General features: G+C 38.2%; 1 protein-coding gene across 1 annotated transcript; it reads right to left on the bottom strand.

Annotated features, from left to right (window-relative positions):
- Window positions 1-908: 908 nt before the first annotated feature.
- On the bottom strand, window positions 909-2,480 carry LOC149138673 (hydroxycinnamoyltransferase-like). Its single transcript, XM_089449244.1, has 2 exons — window positions 2,079-2,480; window positions 909-2,009 (listed from the first exon to the last, which is right to left on the bottom strand). Exons 1-2 carry the CDS (start codon window positions 2,460-2,462, stop codon window positions 993-995), a joined length of 1,401 nt encoding a protein of 466 aa, XP_089305370.1. The 5' UTR covers window positions 2,463-2,480; the 3' UTR covers window positions 909-992.
- Window positions 2,481-13,014: the final 10,534 nt, after the last annotated feature.

Genomic DNA, 13,014 nt, shown 5'->3' with positions numbered 1-13,014 from the left:
AGGTTCCATAAGTACTCGCATAACTCTTTAAAGGCTATTAGCTCAATGGAAGAGCACTTGTCTTGTAAGAAGGAGGTTCATTATGTCTTAACACAAATTAATTAATGATATTGTAGCTTTTTTTTTAATTAAATACTTTTTATATTGATTTATTTCATTGATGAGATATTTCTCTGTGTTCATTGTTTTATATTCTCGAAAGAGACAAAAGTGATGTCGTATTGTCTTTAAATATATATTTTTATTGTCTTTAGGGAGACAATAGCTAGGATTAAAGACATTGTCTCTATAAAGAGAATATGTCTTTAATCCCAACTATTGTCTCTAAGAGACGAAAATGGCATTGTCTCCTAAGAGACAATAATGCTTGTGTTGTGCATTGTCTTTATAAAGACAATTTTTCAAAACAATAATTTGAGACACTCTGTTAAAGACAATATTTAAGACAATACACAAATTTTTGTTGTGTCAAGTTAAGATAATTTACCCAAAAAAATATTTCAAATATTGTCTTAAACCCCCTATATGTAGTAGTGATGGTATTTTGAAGTTAAGACAAAATGTGTTATTATCTTTAGCCATTCCTTAATCTGATATTTAATTCAGTTAATTTTCTGATAATTTATATATTTTATTAGCATGGACCCGAGTGCTATTATCTTTAGCTGTTCCCTAGTCTTATTTTTAATTCAATTGATTTTCTGAAAATTTATATATTTCATTAACATAAATCCAATTATAAATCAAATAAATATTTTAGAAAATAATCAAAATGGTATTCCAAAGACATAAATCCAATTATAAATCAAATAAATATTTTAGAAAATAATCAAAATGGTATTCCAAAGACATCTATTAGAAAACAAGAAGATTCCTCATTATATGCAACTACTTTTAATAGAAGTTTAATCTCTTATTAGTGAATCAAATTCAACAACTCCCATGTGCAGCAAGAAAGAAGGGCTACACACGAAATAAGAAAAGAAACATCATCAATCGGGGATAACCATGAGCATCTGTTTCAGGGTTTCCATCTGATGGCGAGGGAGTTTGGTGGACACAGCAATACTCTTTCCTCCTTCCCTTCCGGGGAACAACATCATCCGTCCAATTTCTGTCAAGAAAGCAGCCTGCACACTCACTGGCCTTCCCCATCCGTGGTCGATCTCGTAAACAGGAAATTTGGGAGACATCGATGTAATTACAATGTAATCGCTACATAATCCAAGAGTTGGGTCAATGTTGCGAGTTGGGTCAATGTTGCCGCTGCCAAGATGAGATTCAACGTAGTCTACAAAATTATTGATGTGCACATCTGAGGCACAGCAAGAGATGATTTCTTGGATGAGAGCCGCAGCAAACACGATATCCTTCTCCACTAACTGTTTGGCCGTTGTCCGGGCAATACCGGCGCATACACAGTTCCCAAAATACGTTGGAGGCAATGGCGGTTTTACCCGCCCTCTGAAGTCAATAGGCACTCTAAAATAAACAGGCTTGTCTTCTGGAACTTGTCTAGCTTTCATTACGCATCTCCAAAATTGCGCCGAAACTGCTACAAATGAAGTTGAAGCGCCGGATCGTTCCTTCAAAGCTTCAATTACTTTTTCGCTGAAATGAAAAGTTGAAATTTCCAGATTTGTTTCTTCTTCGACAGATTTCTGGATAATAGTGTACTTATCAATGTTTTCCACTGAGCCATCAAGAGTGCTTGCATTGATTTCCGAATATTTTATTGCCACTGAATTATCTCGAACAAACCTGAAAATTTGCGCTTCCTTAATAAGATCGGTGACAACTTCTTCAGCCCTCAAATAAAGGTTGGGTATTAAGCGATCTCCATTGTCCCGCTGAAAGACTGTTCTCATGTGGTAAGGACTCTTGGAAACTGGAAGTTCTCTGCTACACTCTGCCCAACTGCTCATGAAATGCGAAAAAGAATTTCCGTCTGCAATAACGTGATGAAAATTGACTCCCATGCAAAATCCGCCTCCCTGGAAAGCAGTGACCTGCAGTAGCCATCGTTACTTTTGAAACATTATCCGTAGGAAAATGGAAAGCGAGTGAATTTTTCATACCTGTATTGAGAGTAGTGAATCGTCATCCTTTCCATGGCGGATCTGGACAAGTTCCGTGAAGAAGTTTTTGTGCTGAAAATTATCAATTTCCACATCCTCAAATGCCATGTCGATGGTCGCTTCAACGAACTCCACTCCCTCATCGTTGCAATCGATTTGGGGCCGACCTGATTCTGCTCCCTTCCTATCCAACCGACCTGCAAATGGATAGAAATCCACCAGAACTAACGCTAGGCTTGTCTTCAGCTTCTCCACCATGGTAGGAAAATCCTTGGCAGCAGTAATGTCTGGTATTTTATAGAAAAGAAGTATATCCACGTTGTTAGAGGGTATTTTAGTAATGTCTATGGCAGATAGGAACATGCTATGCTTAGCAGTAGGCATGGCTGGTGCAACAGTGGAAATCCTCCATACCTTTACTTTCATTTGGACTCCTGCCATGGCCGCACGATACAAACCACCAAAATTTAAGATATACCGAAAAGTAAGTTCGTGAAATTATTGATTGAAGATCTTTTATAGATTGGGCCTGATTCAACTCTTTACAATAGTTATACTTTAATATATGAATAAATGTGATATTTTATAATTAGTGATATTTAAAAATAGATATAATTTATTATGTGATTAAACATTTAAAAATAATTAATTTTAATATATAAAGAGATGTGATATTTCATAAATGATATAATTTTAGCTCTTCATATATCCAAAGAGAAAACGTCCTTTTAACTATTTAAATAGCTCAACATACTTTCGTTTCTCAATAAACTAAGTAGGATGAAAGGATAATTATTCTGTTACATAGAGAGTTGGGAAATTGTTTTAGTTGGTCTTGTTTTTAGGGAGCATTAAAATTGTATGGGAATGTTGTTTTTTTAGCCGGAGCTGCAATAGGAGCTTGGAAAAGTTTCGGGAGTTTTGAAGATTATTTTTTGGATAGATAAATATGTTGAACTTCCCACAAAACATGAGCCTAAGTTGAAAAGGCCAAAGACATCCTTAACAAGGATATCATTAATTGAGAAACTAGAGCAATCTCTTGATAGGTTAAGGAAGCTTGTGGCACCTTGATGTAAGGGCGATATCTAAGATGTCATGATGATGAGTATTTCTTTCGTTATATATATATATATATATATATATATTGCAGAAGATTGTGTGTGCATTGGAAAAACCTCTAACCATTCCCCACACTACCCAAATTCACAACATTCCTTAATTCCAGAACCTCATACAACATAAAATAATCCTATTATTAATATTTGCACATTATCATGCAAAGAAACGCTCACCAAGCAAATTAACCGAGTGATTCCACCAAGCAAATTAAATGGAGGGAGGCGATGGAGCTGTCCCTGTCGGTTCTGTGTCAGGATTAGGTTGACGTTACAGGCGTAACAGGACGACAAAATCGTAGGGAAACACGTGATGAGAGATAAAACGTGGTTGACAGATGGCTATTGGCGGTATTGTAACGGTCATTTTCACAAAGCATTCAAGATTCTCTCCATGACGACGAATGTGCCTTCACAAAAAACCTAACCAAAAAAAACAAGAGTTTCGTGATTAATTATTTGAGTTATTTACTATACTGATAGGCTATATATATGAAATGATAATAAAATTAAAAAATTTAATAAATAGAAAAATATTTTAATAATTTAATTTTAATTAATTCAACAATTATAGATAAATGAGAAGATTTATATGTTTCTCTATGTTTCTATATGTTGAATGTGGATTATTACATCACTGCTTACATCAACGCATAATACATTATTTCGTCAAACAAAATTGAGTGAAAGTCAGGGCGTGGAAGGTGCTCTTTTTGGTGTAAATATTCTTTTCGTAATAATATAAATATTTATTATAATAATAAGGATAGACTTGGTCATCACATTTTCCTAATTAATTTACTTTATTTCTTAAATGAATACATGATTCTTACATTTCTGGCATTAATTTTATATATATGAATGACGGAGGAATTACATCATCAAAATTTTGTTTTCTTTCATTGTTTATAAAATTATAATTATAATTATTTAAATATAGATAAATATTTTTTTTAGAGAGAAAAAGCATCATTGTATTATATTAAGACAACATAAAAGCTCCAGAAGATACAAAAAGGTGACTCAAAGATGCAGCCACAATAGAAGCATCGAGGAGAGATACAGCATCATATATCCATAAAGAAACCAATAGACGGACCTCTGTACATCACAAGCCAAATCATGACATATTTGAATTGAGGATCTTTTACAGGTCAGCCAAAAAGCATGTCAAATGCATCAGCAAAAGGATAAAACCAAAAAAAATTTCAGAAGAAACTAAGGAGCATCAAGATTTAATAACCAAGGATAAAGAAACCCTGGACAAAACAGGAATTCTCTCCCTCTTTTACTTCCATAGACCATGACCTTGTGCCTAAGAGCAAACCTTCCTTAGATAGGGAAACAGCTTGGAGATTCTGGGCATGACAAATGTGTTGAATGGAACAATCTCTTGTGAGCCCCCATAAGAACATTATCCTATCCATCCAGCCTGCCATGTGAGGGCTTCTTATGTGGCAAGCACCATTTACATGATCGATCACCGATTTGGAATCACCATAGATTGAAATAGCCTGTAAATAAAAAACAAAACACAAAAGGCAAGAAAACCCGCTAGAGCTCTAGCCTCAGCCACACTATTAGAGCATGTTCCTCCATTCCAAGAAATTAGAAATTGAAGCTTCTCGTCCATACAAATGAGAACTCCGCAGTCGCACATATTTTGTTGTTCAGCTCCGGCAAAGAATGCTCTGGGGAAACTGTTGAGGGAACATTCTTTATCTTTCGTGATGGTTTTCTTCATTTTGGGCTGCCTTTTTGGAACTGAATCATATATGGCTATGATGTATAGCAGAATAGAATTTAGGGGTTCCTTTGAATCTTTGAAGATTTTACAATTCCTCCACTTCCATGCGCACCATAGTACAATAATAATGAGAAATCTCCATGGCTCTCTTTGCCCACTCCACCATTCAAAAGCTGCATGGGTAGAAACAAAAACAACGTGAGGAAAACCATAAAGAATTGCCAGATCATACCAGATTTGCAGAGAGGATTTGCATTGGAAGAACATGTGATAATTGGACTCCTCAGCTGATTCGCACATCAAACACCTGCTTGGACTGTGCCAGCTCCTTTTCCTTAAATTATCCCACGTCAAATTCTTGTTGTTGAACACCAACCACGAGAAGTAGATTAATTTAAGGGGGCATCCTAACTTCCAGAAGGCCAAAGGACATTTAGAGCTTGAGTGAGAGACCTTTGAATTAATCATATCATAGTAAATATATTTTACTCGGACCAGCAATTGAGCATTAGGCACTGTCCAGATTAAGTGATCAGCTGACCCAAAGCGTTGAAACCTACAACTACTGAGAGCATCTTTGACCAAATACCATAACGAAACCAGAGACTTTGGCAAACGAAGATCGTTGGCATCCTTCCATAAAGGGGCAGGGCCATGCCAGGCAAATATGAGCTTGTCCAACGTAAAGATACCATTCCTGTGAAAGAAGGATAAAAGTCTCTCGGGTATGGATATGTTTTCGTGACCACACAAAATGGGATCGATACCAATTAATATTCTGCTACCAGAATGGATCCTCCACTTCAGATTCTTTAAAAAGTATTGCTCAATTTTCCGAAGACTAAGCCAAATAGCAGATCCATGCTTGGTTCCAATCGATCCTGTTCTGAACCAGTATTCTAGTTTTTTACCTTTCATGTATTTCATTTTAACAGCGATACTCCATGGCCCTTCCCCGAAAATACCTCTCCATAGCGACTTAGATAGGAGCGCTTTACCAAAAGCCCTTAAATCCATTAAACCCCATCCTCCAAGGCGCTTGGGTAAAGAGATTCTTTCCATTTTGGTGAGATGGAATTTCCTCTGATCTGACTTACCACCCCAAATAAAATTAGCCGAAACCTTGTTCATCTTGTGTATGATGCTTGTACCCTTAAATTCTGATGGTTGTACCCTATGATCTGATGAATACTTCCTTAAATTCTAGATGCTTCAAACATCCTCGGTAAATCTTGCTTAATGATGTCAAAAAAATGAATAAAAAATTCTATTGTCCAGTCATCCGGGCCTGGGCATTTGTCCTTTTTAAAGGCCTTCATCACTCCAAGAAGTTCATTCTCTGTTACTGGCTGAAACAGGGACTCATTTTTTTCATCATCAAACATTTGAGGAACCAGGTCGATACCCCATAGAATGTCCTGAAAAGCACCGCCATCCCTTCTTCTATATTGACCCTTAAAATGTCTTACAGCTTCCTTTGAGATGTCTTGTTGTGAGACGAAAAAACCACCCTTTCCATCACTTATTTTCCATATGGTGTTTTTCTCGCGTCTGGCGTTTGCATACTTATGAAAAAACTTTGTGTTTCTGTCCCCTTCTTTGAGCCATATTGCCCTGCTTTTGAGCCTCCATGAAGATTCTTCCTGCTTCAGCAAAATTTTTTTTTTTCTTTCGAGCTCTCTTATGCGGCACTTCATGCTAAAAGGACAAGAGTTTGCATCCATAGTCTTTAAAATGCTGTCCATCTCCCGTTGTGTTTCCTGAATCGCCTGTCTGTCCCTTTTCCTTTTTTCAAGTTGCCATTCTTTTACCACCTTTCTCACAGCAGCCATCTTGTCTCTAAAAGTCAAAAACGGGGGGGACATAGCTCTAGCAGATAAATCCTTCCATGCTTTGGTGATGACATCATTGAATACTGGATCTTCTAAACATGTTCTATTGAATTTGAATGGGTACCCCTTTCTGAATCCTTTTTCCCGCCAGCTGAGAAGAATTGGCCTATGGTCAGATACAAATGCATTCCCAACTGATGAGAATGGCATGCCCATTTTATCTATAATGCTTACATGCACTATAAACCGATCAATCCTTTTGGCAATATACACCTTTTCTACTCTACCATTATCCCACGTAGGCATCATTTTTGATGGGGCGATATCCACAAGGTTCTTGTTCAGAAGCTCAAACTTTATACGGTCTGCAAGCGGATCCCCTTTTCTGCAACATCCAGCATTCATCAAAGCTTAATGTTATGTTTAAGTCGCCCATAATCACCAGAGATTCAATATCAAAAATTTCTGAGGAAAATAACTTCTCCCAAAAAGGAGACCTGTTCTTATAAGGCGCATAGGTGTTTAAAATATTTATAGGGAAGCCTTTTCCTCTGATAGAAGTTGAGATAATAATGCCAGCGAAACACTTATAAGTTTTGGCTCTGATCCATTCAGGATCCCATAATACTGCCAGCCCCCCTGACAGACCTCTTTCCTCTGAGGCTACCAGATACCATGAAGGGAACATTTTCCTAAAATAAGAAATGGAAACATGGCTATTGTGCATAGTTTCTTGGATTAAAATTATTTTCGGCCGAGCTGAGTAGAAAATATCCTTTAGCGCCAAAAATTTTAGGTCTGTGCCCAGACCTCTAATATTCATAGATATAATGAATGTCATTTGGAAGATTCTCCAGCCACGCTTGCTCTATGAGGCTGAGACTCTGACATATCATATATGGGAACATCGACCAGGGAAAGGTTCCTTGCCCCACTATCTGTAATAGTAGTCCTCCCCCTAAAATGTCTGCTACCTCCCCTGTGCTTCTTTCTCACAGTTATATTCTTTGTAGAGAATGGGCTAATGAAAGAAGAAGCAGGATTTCTTGGTTTGTGGATAGTTAATGGCTCCAGCTCAAGAGATTTTCTGCTAAGTAAAAAGTCTAAATCGCCGTCACACAGATTTGTTGGCGACGAAGCTGGGGAGTTAACAGGAGTGACAGCTGCAATTGGCTCTTTTCCTTTCCTTGATGATAAAAGATTTTTTTCGGGTGTCGGCAATGAAGAAGAAATAGGAATGGGAAGGGACCCCACAAAGAAATCTTTAAGCTGAAGAGGCACAGGGGAAGCAACAGCTTTGTCATCTCTCGGTTCTGGAATAGGCGCGCATTGAATAGCTATAGGCCTGCTCATCATAGGGCAATCACACCTAACCAGGCTACCAAGTCTGGAATCGGGTTTATGAGAAATTTCCTTAGAAAATACCTGTGGAGATAAGGAACCTTTAGGATCCAGATTTATAGGATGTTGTTCATCCAACAGTTCTGTCGCAGATAAGTTGGCAGAAGAAGAAAGGTGCCCCATTTCTGAGAGCATAGGAGAATTTATCTTAGACTTTCGATGAAAAACCCTGCTTTTTGGAGCCAGATGCCGAGGGCAGTTTTTTATGAGGTGGCCTGTTTTGTGGCATGCGGAGCATCTGAATGGAATGCCCCAAAAATCCAGTCTTTGTTTGATTTTCAAGTCTCTCCATGCTATCTCAATGTGATTTGGATAACCCCCCCTATATGCCTTCTCAATGAGAATCCACACTATTCTCTTATCTTTCTCTCCAAGACACCATGGATCTACGTAGACAAATCTACCAATTGAGTTGCTTATCTCTTCGAGGATCTCCTTGGACCACATCTCCAGGGGAAGATTTGGGAGTTTTAACCACATCAGGTTATTTGAGGGTGTGTTTTTTAACGGGTCATACCCAATATACCACCTATAAATAGCGAGGAAACTCCTTCTAAAAAGCCAAGGACCCTTGAGGATAGCTTTGACATCACTAGCATTCAAGAAGTGGAAGCAATACCACTCCTTCATGAGGTTAGAGATAATGGGAGTATATCCGATCATTGGTTTCCAATGGACTGCTAACCATTTTCTCATCGCAGCATCGTCCATTTCCGGAAAATGCCACCTACCGACCAAGGTGAGATCTTGTAAACTTTCAATTCTTTCAGTCAGATGAATGTTGTCCAGCTTGATAGCAAATGGCGGAGATGTGGTTTTGACAGGGTTTCGGGATTTATTATAGCGATTCATATGCTCATGTGTAACCTTATCCTCCTGTTGAGAGTTGTCTCTCCTTCGGGATGACCGCCCTTCCCTCTCCCTGTCATCACCATGCAATGACAGTTTGACGACCACGTCATCCAGGGTTGATTGCCACCCCCCGGATAGCGTGGCGTTCTCCCAAGCCTTCTCAGCCATCAGAGTGGCCCAGATCATGGCCTCCGTGGGCGATGCATCGGACCCACCGTCCATGCGCCTCCAAAAAATCTTTCTCCTTGGATTAGCAGCCGGGACTCTTATCAAAATTAGATTTCCAAATCCAGTTTAGTACAAGAATTTAAACAACCTCTGACCTAACTCTGAATGAGATACCTGGATTATATAAATGCCAAATGAGGGGAAATAAGTGAGGAAGGAGCTGATCTGACACAAGGACAGGCGGTTAGAAGAGTCGAGAAAGCGCCAAGATGACACTGGGAAGAAAACTCCAGAATTCAAGGCAGGCTCGAACCAAAAAAAACGTTTATTTGGAAAGATATCATAACTATGGATGATGACGCTACTCCAGAAATTTGACTGAAGTGGGATGATCCTAAATATTTATAACCCTCAAGTACAAGACAGGTCATCTAAAGGAAACATCCCCGATCCCAATGAGATTTTTAAATTTCGTTCAGAAATTAGCTGAGGGTATCTGATCTTGTGAAAAATTTCCAGTCCCGAAGAAACACCTTGTTTACGATAATGGTGGGAGCTGCTGGATCTAGACAGGGTGATTTTTAGTAACTTCGAAGCTGAAACTTCTGAGGATTAGCTAACAGGAAGGGGAGTCATGGCAAACTAGACAGCAACAATACACCTCGACAATACACCACCACGCTCCAATTCTAAACCTTATGTCTGAGCAGGGCTTGTAAATTACTAGAAACTTCCTCAGTTTTTGAAAGATTGCCGAGAACATTTTGACGACACCCAAAGGGAGTAAAAAGGCTAGAAAAACATGATTGATAATCACAGTCCCTTTCACCTTTGTCCAAGAAAGGAGCTTCCAATTCTATACATGAATTCTCTTAGACAAAAACCAAAATTGTCACACAAGTTCTACACCAGACACTATATACTAACACTGCATTGCGAGAACAATTTAAGAAGCAATCACAGCATTCCATGACCATGCCATTCTATAAATCCACAGCAATAATAACTATATTCCTTTTAACTATAATTTGCAAATTAACACAAGCTTTCAAGGATGAAAGAATAACTGACCTCTTTCCGGGCGCATGCCGAGGGGAGAGTGAGAAGAAAAATGCCAGCATAAGCGAGAAAAACAAGTGGAATGGGACCCAGAACGGGAAACACTAGGGAAGAGTGAAAAAAAGCTTCAGCTCCGCCACTGGCTAACCAAAAAACTTAGAACTGAGCCATGAAGCTAGTTAAATGGTGAAAAGAAAGGTGTTGCATGTCTCCCTTGACAGAAAAGGTTGCATGCAGATGCCTACAGGTGCCTGCACGTCGATAGGAAGGAATGCATGGGAAAGTAGTAGCTAGCAGCCTGGAGAAAGGGATCGTGGAAACATGCATTGGTCCATTTGCATACCTCCTATCTGTGATTGGTAGAAGCCATGGCAGTTTGAGTTGAGGCGTGCTAGTTGGCTACTGGGATACTTCGGCTCGCTTCCCCTCTTCGGCACGCGCCTCACTTGCTTGAGTTGCCAGATATAGATAAATATTACATTTTTTTTAAAGTGAGATTTATATGGATGTTCTACAAATGTTATAATAGTTTTCACGAGGGACAATGGAACCTAGCTAAAATTACGTTTTTCATAGAGAGACAAAACTAAAAATTCATCTCGAGAGAATTATATAATCCAAAAAAAAGGCCATTGAGAAAAAACAAGTTAGAATCCATAGCAACGAGCCTAAATTAGATCTCTAATATTTCTGGTGGTGTTGCAAGCTGGTGGACGAATGCTTAAATAGTATTCAATGTGATTCATATGTTGATCGATGTTTTTGAGATGACACGGAGGTGCTCTAGGGAGTGTAAGATGTTAGTCTTGCGTTGAAAATGATCTAACAAAGTTCTACTTAGAGTATATTTAAGATGTAAATTCAAATCAATGGTATGCATGTATTAATTAAGATAGCCATGGGTATGTCCGACATCTAGCACTGAGTCAATTAGATCTACTAGGACTTCCATATCTAAAAGTTGTTGTTGATTGGAGACCCCTTCACACTCCATGTGAGAAATTTCCTCCTAGATGGGACCTGGGATGAGGTCTCAAAACCGAGTAGAAAATTGCTAAAGCTTGTGATTCATATATGTATCTCCCCAAGAGCCTCACTCCTAATAATAGGTAACGCTTCAGTGGATGCATTCACCCATCAAGGCATGTACCCAAACCAAACCATACATAAATGTTGAGAACGATAGAAGATAAGGCAAACCGGTGAACAAGGACCTTGAGAAAAGGAGTCACGTAAGGGAGGGGGTGGGGGTATGAAAGCAAGAAGGAAGAGCAAGATTCAAGAGGGTGGAGTGAAAATTTGCTAGTCAATTGCAAGGTAACAGAGAGAGAAAGCAGATGGAAACAAGAATGAGTGTCGCCAAAGGAGGCTGGAAGCAAGAGGTGAGTCATTAGAGAAATTTTGAGGTCTAAAATGGGGTTCCTACAAAATATTATAAAATAATAGTAAAAATAATAAAATAATATTAGATTACCTCATCAATTTTTGGAGGGAAAAAAAAAAAAAACCCTATTTTTTCAACTAGTATTTTCAACCTATCCCCATACGATTTTACTTAATTTTTGAGCAAGAGCACTCATTGGATGTATAATTTAATTTTTCGTCCAAGGAGTACCCATGTTTCATACTTTCGATGGATCTAACTACACAAAAAATTTAAACTACATGAAAAATATGATTGCAATCACGTTTTTCCATGGATTTCACATTATCGAAAGTATGCAACATGGGTACTCCTTGGATGAAAATTTAAATTCTGCATCCAACGAGTGTTCCCGTTCAAACTTTGAGTAAAATCGTATAAGTTAAGAATACAAGTTGAAAAATATTTCTTTATTTTTTATATTTTTACCTTTTTACTCCAAAAATGGTGAATCATCCCTCATGTTTGACATAGTCATATTGAATCCTATTAATTCTGATAAATTTGCTTTTTGTTGTACATTTTTTTAAGGCCGATTTTTTACCTCAAAATTTCTATAATGACCCACTAGCCAAAGAGGCAGAGAGAGTTCAGATGTTCAGAGAAAAGAATTTCAAAAACACGGAGAAATAGAGAAAGAATGTGCCAATAATAATAAAATTTAATTCAGAAAGTCAGAACAAAAATTGGATAAGAAAACATACATAGTCTAAAAATCTTTGAACCACGAAATGTTGCAGGGCTCTAGCTTTCCATAAAGGGTGGTGTAAAATTAGCTATTGTCACCTATGTGTGACTCGATGTTATGACTTGCATGCAACTTATATAAGCCCAGGAGTGGAAACTGTGAACCTTGACCTACAAACTAGGAGGATGAGGAGAAAGTTCCCCAATAATGCTCAGGGTGTTGAAGAATTCAACTAAGACTCCAACTACTAAGAACGATAATGGAAATTATAAAAGGGCTTAACAAGTTTTCACTGGATTGAACTGCCAGAGACCCCATAGAGAAATATCTAAGTTGAGGATATAACAATTAAACATACAAAGGGTTGTCGAATGTCACAATTTAGGTAGGCTCACACTACGAGGGGAGTCGGATTTATAAAGATAGAAGTGCCATTCATCTCCCACCTGAGGACAAGGCTTTCCTAGTAGAATGACATGGCGACTGTGGTACACGGTCTTAGGATTAAGGATCCAACATACCTCTTATCTCAAGTGAGGTATTAATAACTTGATTGTCATTCAATATACTTGTGAGGGTGGGTTGCCACATCCCCATAGTGGAAACCTATCCCTACCCATTTACTTTAAAAATGCCCCATCTAGGATT

Source organism: Pinus tabuliformis, chromosome X (assembly GCF_031772625.1).
Source record: "Pinus tabuliformis cultivar Carrire ecotype Pingquan chromosome X, CPIR1, whole genome shotgun sequence".
Classification (NCBI taxonomy): Eukaryota; Viridiplantae; Streptophyta; class Pinopsida; order Pinales; family Pinaceae; genus Pinus; species Pinus tabuliformis.
Note: the sequence above shows the minus strand (reverse complement) of the source record. Positions and strands in the feature narration are given on the sequence as shown.

Excerpts from the sequence above, each read along its gene's own strand:
- LOC149138673 (XM_089449244.1), bottom strand. The coding sequence starts at position 2,462 with ATGCCTACTGCTAAGCATAGCATGTTCCTATCTGCCATAGACATTACT. Across the intron at positions 2,010-2,078 it reads ATTCACTACTCTCAATACAG|GTCACTGCTTTCCAGGGAGG; the intron begins GTATGAAAAATT and ends TGGCTACTGCAG.